Source organism: Coffea arabica, chromosome 3c, assembly GCF_036785885.1.
Source record: "Coffea arabica cultivar ET-39 chromosome 3c, Coffea Arabica ET-39 HiFi, whole genome shotgun sequence".
Classification (NCBI taxonomy): Eukaryota; Viridiplantae; Streptophyta; class Magnoliopsida; order Gentianales; family Rubiaceae; genus Coffea; species Coffea arabica.
This window is the reverse complement of record NC_092314.1, coordinates 26,147,144-26,159,163: the sequence shown is the minus strand read 5'-3', so window position 1 is coordinate 26,159,163 and position 12,020 is coordinate 26,147,144. Positions and strand designations below refer to the sequence as shown.

The 12,020-nt window shown below is 36.2% G+C and overlaps 1 protein-coding gene and 1 long non-coding RNA gene across 2 annotated transcripts; one reads left to right on the top strand and one right to left on the bottom strand.

Annotated features, from left to right (window-relative positions):
• Nucleotides 1-2,227: 2,227 nt before the first annotated feature.
• Nucleotides 2,228-3,613, bottom strand: LOC113705447 (uncharacterized). Its single transcript, XM_027227298.2, has 2 exons — nucleotides 3,286-3,613; nucleotides 2,228-3,168 (listed from the first exon to the last, which is right to left on the bottom strand). The coding sequence occupies exons 1-2, from the start codon at nucleotides 3,611-3,613 to the stop codon at nucleotides 2,228-2,230; spliced, it is 1,269 nt and encodes a 422-aa protein (XP_027083099.2).
• A 1,220-nt stretch (nucleotides 3,614-4,833) lies between these two features.
• Nucleotides 4,834-8,729, top strand: LOC140038094 (uncharacterized). Its single transcript, XR_011841903.1, has 2 exons — nucleotides 4,834-5,280; nucleotides 8,444-8,729. It is a non-coding gene; the product is annotated as an uncharacterized lncRNA (long non-coding RNA).
• Nucleotides 8,730-12,020: the final 3,291 nt, after the last annotated feature.

Genomic DNA, 12,020 nt, shown 5'->3' with positions numbered 1-12,020 from the left:
TTCCAACTCAAAACTAGAACCTCATTATCTACTAAAAAATTGCATCATAGAGAAAGCAGATTTGCACAAAAAATATCCTCCAACAAGTAATTTATGAATTACTTGCCAAAAAAAAAAAACTCTAACAAGAACAAGTAATTCATGTTCTATACAGTTAGAAATCAAATTATTGTTTTAAGTTTGACTATATTTTTCTCCAATATTCAATTACAAAATAAAAAATAAGCGAAAATGAAGCAAAACAACAGTAACCTTGGCAAGATTCCCCAGACAAATGTTACATGAAATTTCAACTTCAATAATATGTCTTCTGTCTCCAATGCTGCCATTAATCTTCGGGCAAGATCATCATTTTCCATGGTCAAACCAAACAGCACCACTAATACTCTTGAACTCTTGTTGAACTGTTCTTCATGGTCAAACCAAGCATCATTTCCATGGTATCAAACCAGGTAGCCCACATCCAGAGTCCAGCAGCACCAGACTACCGGAAATGATGGAGAACTGAAGTGTCATATCTTCCCAAGCCAAGCTGAGGGCCCCATTGGTTCCAGCTGCTATGGTGCTTGTTAGAATTGAAAGAGATGGTCGCTGGGATGAAGGTGAAAGGAGAATCATCAACGGTGGTGGGCTCATCAAAGGGATTAGAGATGAGGAAAAAAAAAAGGAGATTGCTTGCTTCTGGTCCATGAGCGAAGAGGATCTCTGTGCATAAATCAGGGTCTTTACGGCCTTGAAAATAAGCCAATTCATCTGCCATATCCCTCCTCCTTGTTGGTCTATAATTTTTTTGAAGAAATTGAAGGGGGAAAATTTGGGGAAATTAGGGTTTTGAAAAGAAAGGGATTGATAGTCTCTTATATTTGCAGTCAACGCTATACTAATATACCATATTTGTTAATTAAAAATTGGTTACGTGATTTGTTCATCACTAGTTCCAGCTAAATTTTGAACGAAAAAGTGATCAAGGATCAAAGCTAATCATTTTTAATTTGTTAGGAATTAAAGTGATCATTTTTATTCTGAGGAACTAAATTTTCATATATGTGATGGATAATTTGTGCAGTTTTTTTCTTTTTTTACCCCACATATATTGACCGCACATGGACTTTCATTTTAGTACTTCAAAATATTTGATGAATTATGAAAGAATCGAAGAAGTGAAGAACCGTACAGAAGCTCCAAAGGCAAAATCCTTTCCCACCGATATTTAATCTTTCCCTTTTTTTCTCAAGCTCCTTCTATTTGGTAGTTACCTTTGTGAATTACACTACTTAAGTACTTGTGACATGATTCACAATAAAGGTTTGAGAAGAAGTGGCATGATTCTTTTTTAATAGCTCAAAGATTAAGAAAATTTTCTTTCAAGGGTGGGAAGAAGTCAGATGGACGTACCAGAGAGGCACGATCCATTGGACAACAAAATGTTTGATGTTACACTACTTATGACATGATACACAAGAAAATTTTGATAAACATTGGCGGGGCACTTTCCTTAATAACACAAAGACTAAGAAAATCTTCTTGCAAGGATGGGAAGAAATCAGTTGGACATACCAAGGAGGCACATTCAATTGGCTAAAAGAGTAGCATAATATTTCGAAACAAACAAGGAGCTTTCCGGCAATATCAGAAATTTTGGGGCACTAAAAAGGTTATCAGGCTACAAACGATCAATGACAGCAGAATGATACTTGTTTAAACCCATAGTCTCTACACTAGAGTACAAAAAGAGACACCTTCACCTTTACTAAACGAAAATAGAAATTTTCCTCGCTTCCAAAAAATTTGCAATTTTCCTAAGGCCCCAACCATTTCTGCCACTTCTTACTGTATGTTTCATCATCAGCTCCACGAAGGAGCAACACTGCTACAGCAACCGCGGAACTTGGTTTTTGAAAGGGAAGATCGATGTTTGTATACCACCTTTATATGATATTTACATACTCTCACTATTTTAAATTGGGTTGAAGTGAAACAAAATTTAAGATAGCGAGGACGTATGGATATGGTGAGCTTTGCAATATTAGCTCTACGATATTCATGTGTGACGAAAGTTCAGAATTAGTGACTTCTTATCAAACTAGGCCCTAAAAGAGGTGTTTAAATTTTGAAAAGCAACTCTTTGAAAATTTTGGCAACCAAATCAATTTTGAATATTTGAACATCCAGTCTAAATTTTATTCCCTTATCGGTTGCCTAAAGGAGTAGAAATTCACAAAACTTTCTACAACAATATTTCTTTGAATGATTCATCAAAGAAAGGAGAATCTTTGTCGAACCCAAACTCAATCCCTTCATGGCCATCAAACTCATCGAGACCTAACAGTTTTTCGATTGAAAGTTCTTGAACTACTTCGAAGTCTTCCTCCATTGACTTAAAATGCTCATCAAGATCAACTATTTCTTCTACTGTCAAATATTCCTCATGTTTAAATTCCATAATATCATCTTTCGAGAAAGATCTAATTGATTTTGTGGTAAGATTGGGGGCATTGTTGATCAACTTGACATGATTATCTCCTTTTCCATGTTTCTTTTCCAGAATCTTTGTTGATTGCAGTGTTGAGTTCAAAGAAAGCTTGCGCCTTCCCCTGATGTCCGTTTCAGAATTCTGAAGTAAAAACTTGGACATGATTTTTGGTGGTGACATGATAAGGAAATCCCGTGAAAAGTTCAAATTGGAAGCAAATTTATGAGCAAATGGCCAGAAAATTGGCTCATCAATTTCAGTATTTGTGGATTCAGCTGGTGCAAAATTTTTGCCATATGAAACAAAATCTGATGATTGGGAAGTATCAGAACTCCAGCTGCTCCTGTAAGATGGACTAGGAAAATCAATCTGGAGAAAGTTCAACGCATCGTCAGATATCCACTCTAAATTTTCACCATCCTCAAGATCAAGAAAGGATTCCAATAGCCCTTCATCAAAATCCCAAATTTCAGGCACTTCGAAGTCATCATTGCTAAAATATACGAAATGATTGCAAACATTGCTATCTTGGTATGATTGGGCAGATAATTTGTCTGCCTCTAATGAGTTCATCAACCAAGTAGTGATTTCTTCGTCAAAAATTTCCTCTTCAGATGATGATGTTAGAATAGATGATGCTTCTTCCAATGGAGTTACGCTAGATCCATCAAAGAAAGAAGTTGCTCTACCAAAAACTGGACTTGATGAATTGTTACAGAAAATCAAAACAGATACTAGCCAGTCATCAAGAGATAACTCCAATAAATTTGCAAAGATTTTGTCATCAAAACAGCATGAAGGAGAAGTATTACCTGATGATAACCACCTGCAAGAATCATCCCCCTCATCACCATGATTACTAGGCCACTCTTCACTTGCAAGCTGACCGTGAAAATCACTCTCTTCTTCATCTTCTTCGTCGGACATTTTCCAAGGAGCAGATGGAATCGTTGTTCTGGACTTAATAATAGGGCCCACAGGTCGAATTTTCAACCTGATCAATGATGCATGTCTGCGTTGCACCACAGATTTCTGATCCTCTACAGGGTAAAGATGGGGATTTTTCGTCTTATTAGTAGCTATAGAGGAAGAGGAAGCAGAATTTGTAGAGCCTTTTCTGCTTCTCTTTGTGAAGATCATCCTGCTAACGTTTTGGAAAAGTTTGATGTTTCATTGGATTGTCAGCCATAACCGGTTGGTTGAAAAGCGTTCAAAAATGTTGAAACAGAAAAGGATGTAGAAGACTAAGTGACTATTACGATGGCCTGGCAATATTATTTTAACTGCTGATGTCAAGAATGAACAAAGAACCGAAAGAACAAAAGTTTTTCACATTTTTTGATTTGCATTTCTGTTGATCCTTTCGCTACAGTTGACTACTTCAATTCAAAACCATTGAATTGGCCGTCATCACGACTCACATGACCATTTCAGATAAGAACTTTCCAGTCAGTTAATTTAATAAGACGTAAAATACTATATGTTTTACTTACAGAACAAGTGTCGTCAAGGCAAGTTTCACTTTATACTTTCTCAATATTTTAGGCTTAATTGCAAGTTGCCCGGTGCAATGTTGGCTGCAAATTGGCTCACGTAGTGAAAGAAGAAGAGTTAATCTTATATACACTATCATCATTAGATACATATCTAAAATTTAGATTTTAAATTTAAATTTAAATTATTTTTTATATATCTAATAGTGATAATGTATATACTATCATTGCATATGTGAGAATCCGAAAATTATATTTATATTGATATTCTAAAAAATTATATATATATATATATTTGTATTCTAATCCAATTGCCTTGAATCTTTGGTTAATCTAACGGTTGAATCACGATTTTACTCCTATTGCCTCATTCAATTTATTGCATGTTGGTTTTCTTGGGGTGATATACCAATTCGTCCAACTAGCGAGGTAGGTGCGATAAATTTTGTGAACTAGAGGGAGATTTGTACAAAAGGGGATATTGTGCTACAAGATGTTTTCGAAACGTATTTGTTTTGAAATTTTCTACTTTGAATGAATTATATTTCTTAGTAATTGGAAAATGATTTATATATGATTTTATACCTTCTTGTTTCCGTCCAATAATTTTGAAAACATTTGCAAGGGTTTAATTGAAATAGTCAAACTTATTTGGTTGTGCAAACTCTATTTGAGTGGAAATGAAGGGTTAATCTTCGCCAATTACTTTTAGAATTATTGGATTTTTGACTTTGATCAAGACTAGTTTTAGTCTTCACCTTGGAAGCAAAATAGACCAAGACATTTCATTCCTTTTCTTACCTCTTGGCCGACAATGGAGTGGAAAAATCAGCCATAATCTTCTTATCTTGACCAAGAGCTCCCTAGACCAGTCTTCAACCGAGAGAAAGTGAGGGATAATTTGCTCATTGCATGACTAGCCACAATTTTTGACCAAGTCAAAACAGCTTCCATTCCTTCTTATTTTCATCCAGCTTAACCGAAAGCTAATTTCCCCTTTCTTCACTTCATGTTGGAGCCGAGAGAGAGGAGAGTTGAGAAAAACAAAATTCATCCTCTCCTTCTTATCATCAGCCAAGAGTTAAGGCTGATTTAGCCATGGTAATTCCACAAAATCTCCCTATTTCGTCAAGCCTAAACCATGAGTGAGAAAGAGACAAGAAAGCCATATTGGGAGGTGAAGAAAACGGAGGAAACCTGGACCGAAGGAGAAGGAAGTGGACAGCCTGCATTTTTTTTTTCCAGCTTGCTTGAACCATGGAGGAATCAAGAAGGTGAGCCAACTTCTAGCTTGATTTGTGGCAGAAAAATAAGGTAATATGGCTGAACCATGTGAATACATGTTTGATTTGAAGTTTGATAGAGGTAGAAACTAGTGGAAGTAGCTTGTTTGTAGCTGGAAAGTTTCCAGGTTGAATCGAACTAGTCAAGGCTGCCATCTCTTTTAGCTTTTGGTTTATTTTGCTGGATGTTTGCTAGGGAATCAGTTATTCTTTTGATAGCTGAATATTGGCAGAAATATTTCATGTATGCAATAGTTTTGGCTGCTGGAATTTTTAGGAGGGCGCCGAGAGAGTTGAGCTATCAATTTTCAACCATTATTTGCACTTTTTGTTAAGTTTTGCTAGGAAATGCTTGATTAATACCATACCTTATATTTTAAACATGTGATTGTGTGACTTCTGGATGAAGCTAAGTAAGAAAGGTGTTGTTTTGATGAGAAAAAAAAAGTGAAGACAGCTCGAGGAAAATTGGAGGAACCTTGCTCCATCCTTGTCACAGCTTGCTGTCTCGTCTGTTTGAGGAGTTTCCACTAGGAAGTCACACTCTAACTGTTATATTTCTTGTTTTGTATGATATATAGCTTGTTGGTTTTGATCTTGGTTGCAAATTGCTGGTTTAGAGGTGAGATTTGCAGAGATAAAGTTGAAATAACTCTTGTGAAAGCTGGAAATTCGGGTAACAGTTACCTCTGGACAGTTTTAGTAAACGCATCATAACTTAGTGTAGAAAAATCGAAATTGAGTGCCGTCAATTGTGTTTGAAACTATACTCATAGATCTTTCCAACGGTATAAAATTGGAGCTGTGGTTCATTTTACATATGACCAGAAAATCAGCAAAGTTGACTGAAAAATCGGTCGTGAACAAGTAAATATTGGGATGTTGTGGTAACTTGTGACTCAATTTGGATTAACTTATGAACTAAATATCCTTGAGATGTCTTCTAAAAATAGTTAGTATTTCAAGTCTAGTTTTAAATGAGAAAATTTGTATGAGTTTTTGACATTTATAACTTAAGTTATGATTTTTCCAAAGAAAGAATGCTTGCTGGAATTTCAGCTTTGATTGCAAAATTTTTCAAGATGATGTTAAGCTCAATTTGCTCAAAACACCCTAGAAGACTTTTAAACTACAAGTATGTGTTGGAAATGAACCAAAACCATGGACCTTAAGTGATTTAAACTCCATTTATTTCACTGTTTTCATGGCTGGAATTCTCCTTGAGGCTGACCGAAAGAGAGAGTGATTTTATTTAGCTTTATTCTTGGTTTTGTGTGGTGAAATCAACTTGTTAATGTCCTAAACACGTGATTAAACAATAACTTTGGTATGAGTAGTGAATTGGAGTAGAAAATGAAAGGTTTTGGGAGGTGAAAACTTCACTTTTACATGTTTCATGTCCCAAGCAATAAATTTCCCGTTTTAGTTAAGGAAAATGAAAATGAGTGTTAAAACGCTAATATCATGTTTACTATATATTTTAGCCATGTCATGTAATTTTTCCAGCTTGCATATGTTCCATTAGTTTGCTTATGGAAATTTAAGCTTGTGGAGTTGAACTTTTGCTTGACGGCCAGCCTTGGTATGGAGACATGTGAGCTGAATACTTGTCTATTTTTGGGGGCTTTATGGTCTGAAACTAGTAGCTTGTATAGCCTATCATTTGTGGTCTTGGTTTGGATGGTTTGGCCATGAAATTTTGTATTGAATTTGGAGAGGAAATATAGGATAAAACAGGGGTTATGCTGTCCAAAATTTTGGGGCAGCTTACTACCTTGATTTTGGACTGATTTGGTGATGTACTTGCCTAATATGCTTAGTGAAACTTTAAGCTTTGCTTATGTATTGCATTTTGGTTGAAATGGAAGGGTTTCATTGCGATTTTCTTCCAAATTGCTGGCTGAAATTGTGCTTGTTTGTCGATGGAGAGTGCAGCCTATTACATTGTTGTTTTTCTAACCTTTTAGTAATTGGTTTTGGCCAAAACTTGTTCCAAACCTTGGAGGAGCCTTTTGTGCGTGAATTTGAATGAAAACTATGAAGATTGGGAGGTGAAAACCTCATGATTGTACTTGTTTCATGGCTGCGAAAAATTCTGATTTGGAGGGCAGTTTTGCACCTTGCTACCTTTTAGCCTCAACGTCTTTAGTTTGAAAGTCTTTTGGACACAACCTCGCTGACTTGACTTGAGAAAACCTTGTTTCTTTCATTGGTTCGCCGCAAGAAAATTTCCCGCCATGAAGCGAATAAGGAACTTGTTGGTTATTCATGTTTCTTGAGTCCAAAATGCTCTTATACGCTTCAAAACCCTACTTGAGTTTTTGCCCTAGAGTATACTTAAATTTTCCTTGATTTGCATTCAAAATATGGCTGTGTGTGTTGGGTTTTGAAAAAAAAAATTAAATTAACTTGGAGAGGTATACGACTCATAGTCGAGTCTAAATTATGAATTCTGTTCACTTGGTTATTCTTAGGGCTTGTCTGATCAAGGGGGCAATCCAGGAGGAAACTTTCGACGCTATTTGTGCTTGAACTAGTGAGTGTTCCAACTGCAAGTTCCATGCTACTTGTTGCGAAAATATGACTTGTTATTACATAGGTGAGTGTGTACTTTATCACACTCGATCTAAGTTGACTGAATTCCTGTTTTACTACTATAAGTGAATTGTTTACAAGTGAACTGAGATTCATGCACATAAGTTGAATGTAACGGCCTAAATCCTAAACCCCATAGGCTAGTTAATCGAGTCGAGCCGGCAAGGGTCTAGTCGATTAGATAACGAACCCTGGGTCTACTGTTTTGTCGAATGGAGTGTTATCTTCTCGACTAATTGGTATACTTAAGTATTACCACCACTGTTTATGTTTGGAGCTCGGGCCTGGTAGGGGATTGATTGGTGGATGGAGGTTGGAGTTAAGTGGTGATCTACTGGACTTGTTATGATTCCCTGGTTGACGGAGTGTCAATAGATTCTGAACAAGTTGTCACGGAACTTGTTCCCAAGAACAGACTGTATCCTTTTATATGCATGTGTTATCGGATGTACATGGTTAAATGAGTTCTCTGGATGTTACGTTCTTTATGGAAAATGTGATCATGCTATCATGTGAATGCTAAAATGCCTAATTGCTTGTTGTTCTCTTGGAACCTCACTGAGCTTTTAGCTCATCCATTCATTTGTTTTCCTTAACAGGGTACGTGGATGACAAGGACAAGAATAGTGCTAGTTGTAATAGGAAATCTTAATCTTTTATTTGGATGGCACTGTATTATGGTATTAGTTTACAAGTTCTTATCTTTTGATCTGTATTTTGGTTTGTATATTCGGATGATTGGTAGCATGTAGATGTTATGTTGAAGAGTTTTAGTGTTATTGATTTGCTATCCAAAGAATAAGGAATACAAAAGTTGTAGTCCTTATTTTAAATAATTGCAATCCTATTTATACTTAGAGAAGTGATTGAACTACTTGCATTTCATTTCGCTTTGTCGTATACATAAGTGTGGAGTTTTTTGTGAAGTTGGATGGCCTGTAATATCTATTGGGGAGTTTCGTTCTTACTTTGGAGTTAATGTTATTTCTGGAATTAAGGTTAGTAAGTGAGTCCTGGCGAGAGCTAGGCAGGCGGTCCGCTAACCTCTGGGGTTCGTCCTTGAGGGAAGTGGGGTCGTCACAGGTGGTATCCGAGCTGCCTCGCGTGGTCTCTGCGTTGGGTAGGCTTGGGCCAAGTTGTGTTATGGTCCTGATCTCGTGAATAAACGTAAAGGACTAAGTGCTCTTTTTTAGCATAAGTTGTAAATTATGAATGTTATAGGTGTCAAGCCTTTATCATGGTATTTGGAGACAATCGATATATATGTCAGGTAGGAATCTGAAATGTAGATGATTTAATCTTGGGACTGGCCAGCTCGACTTGTGAATTATTTTAATTTGGATTCTTGTACCCGAATACTAAAGAGATAAGAGCATTAGGACGAGAGTCGATATCTCGATCGAATTTGAGTTAGGTTTGATGACAAAAGTTAAGGCACGAAGGATATTAATAGTTTGGACCTGGGGATGTATTGAAACTATTGGTGAGGCTTAGGATCCTTATCATTCAGTGTACATAACTAGTTGTTCTTCTTCGAGTTTTGATTAAGTGTAGTTCTTGAAGGATTCCTTGGGTTAGTGTCTAATAAGGGTATTTTCTTAGTTGTGTTAAGTAACTATAGTAGCCGATATGCGAGATACGAGAGTTCAATGATGAAGGACCAATGGTGTATTTAGGTCATGATTACAGGAATTGTTTTTGGACTAGGAAGAGTAGATTGGCTAATTACTACGTGATGTTTGCTACTTTGGATTGGCTTTACTAATGATAGATTTGAATTTGTCCATGTATTTGACAAGTTTTGTACTTTCGACTAATTTGAGAGGCTGATGATATATGATTAATGTGAGAAAGGATGAACATTAGGTGTTGCTCATTGGATTTTGATTTGTAGATAGTAGTATAATGAGGGGAACTGTATATATTGCTAGAGCATGGGTTGACGCTAGATGATGAATCGAGTGGCATATTTTTATGGTTTAGGTTGTGCAACACAGATAAGGTACACTCAAGTACATGAGATGACTAGATGTGAGCCATGTTAATTTGGTAGTAATTCTTAGTTTGATCCAACTTGTGTCCTAGTGCAGACTAGTTTTCATGAATAAATTGGTGCCCTTGCACCAACAGAAAAAAAAAACTTAGAGATTACATGGCTTGAAAAGAGATTGTATGGTTAGAGTGGTAATTTATAATTTGATGGTCATTTATATGGTTAAGTGAATCAATGAAATGAAGAATTTGGAAGTTATACATGAGGAAACAGGGATTTTTCGAAGGGAGGTAGAGCTCCCAAAAGAAATCAATTGAAACACGAAGATGTGGAAATAGCTGAACAAGTACATGGAAATGAAAAGGGAAGATGAAAAGATATTAATGGGGTGGTAATAGCAATTTGAAAGGGGTGCGCTCGAACAAGACCCTCTTGGCAAGAAAGTTCAATATGGTAAAGGAAGTTTCATGATACAAAAAGGAAATGCAAAGAAATGGGTGGAGTCAAATTGGCAATTAAGAAGGACGAAAAGAAAGAAGAGGTATATATCTTCTACTTGTGACTTGTGAATGCTGTAACTAAGACTAGAACGTGTTAGCGGATAACTGGAGTATATTATAGAAGTGGCAAGCTTAAACACCAAGTGAGGAACTATTCAAACAAATTAGTTAGGCTATAGTGATTCTACTATATTAGCTGCAGTGAACAACTAGTTGTGTCCTTGAAGGTGTATCGTGAATGCTTTACGTAATAGGATATATCTACTTGATGAACACGGGACTTGATACTTGATGTTTTTCCCTAGTGATAGTCGATGTTTGTCTTTGATTGGAGTTACATCTTGATATCCGATTATATGTGTTGTGCATTACTATTTTGAGTTTAAGTGAGGATTCTTTCTTTGTGGTCCGTAATGAAGGAAATTCAATTAGAAAGGGGTAATACACGTATAGGGATATAATTGTAGACATGATCAGAGATTTACATAACAGACTAGTTGCTAGTGCATAGTGTATGAAGCCAACATTTAGTAAACGTAGCAAACAAGTTTCGTAGCTATGGTTCCTTTTCATCGAGTTCAAATTTTATATCCTTGTAAATATTCTAAGCCATCTTAGCCCTCCCTTAGAGCAATAGTTTAGCCATTACGTTCATACGACTATCCCTCAAGTAAACTTTTGTAGAAGCATCTAGGGTAGTAGGAAGCCACTTTGGAGTTGAGGAAAAACCCTGTAGAATCAAGCTTTGTATGAGCAAAGGTTTGAATTTCGAGGACGAAATTCTTTTAAGGGGGGAAGATTGTGAGAACCGGAAAATTATATTTATATTGATATTCTAAAAAATTATATATATATATATTTGTATTCTAATCTAATTGCCTTGAATCTTTGGTTAATCTAACGGTTGAATCGTGATTTTACTCCTATTGCCTCATTCAATTTATTGCACGTTGGTTTTCTTGGGGTGATATACCAATTTGTCCAACTAGCGAGGTAGGTGCGATAAATTTTGTGAACTAGAGGGAGATTTGTACAAAAGGGGTTATTGTGCTACAAGGTGTTTTCGAAACGTATTTGTTTTGAAATTTTCTACTTTGAATGAATTATATTTCTTAGTAATTGGAAAATGATTTATATATGATTTTATACCTTCTTGTTTCCGTCCAATAATTTTGAAAACATTTGCAAGGGTTTAATTGAAGTTGTCAAACTTATTTGGTTGTGCAAACTCTATTTGAGTGGAAATGAAGGGTTAATCTTAGCTAATTACTTTTAGAATTATTGGATTTTTGACTTTGATCAAGACTAGTTTTAGTCTTCACCTTGGAAGCAAAATAGACCAAGACATTTCATTCCTTTTCTTACCTCTTGGCCGACAATGGAGTGGAAAAATCAGCCATAATCTTCTTATCTTGACCAAGAGCTCCCTAGACCAGTCTTCAACCGAGAGAAAGTGAGGGATAATTTGCTCATTGCATGACTAGCCACAATTTTTGACCAAGTCAAAACAGCTTCCATTCCTTCTTATTTTCATCCAGCTTAACCGAAAGCCAATTTCCCCTTTCTTCACTTCATGTTGGAGCCGAGAGAGAGAAGAGAGTTGAGAAAAACAAAATTCATCCTCTCCTTCTTATCATCAGCCAAGAGTTAAGGCTGATTTAGCCATGGTAATTCCACAAAATC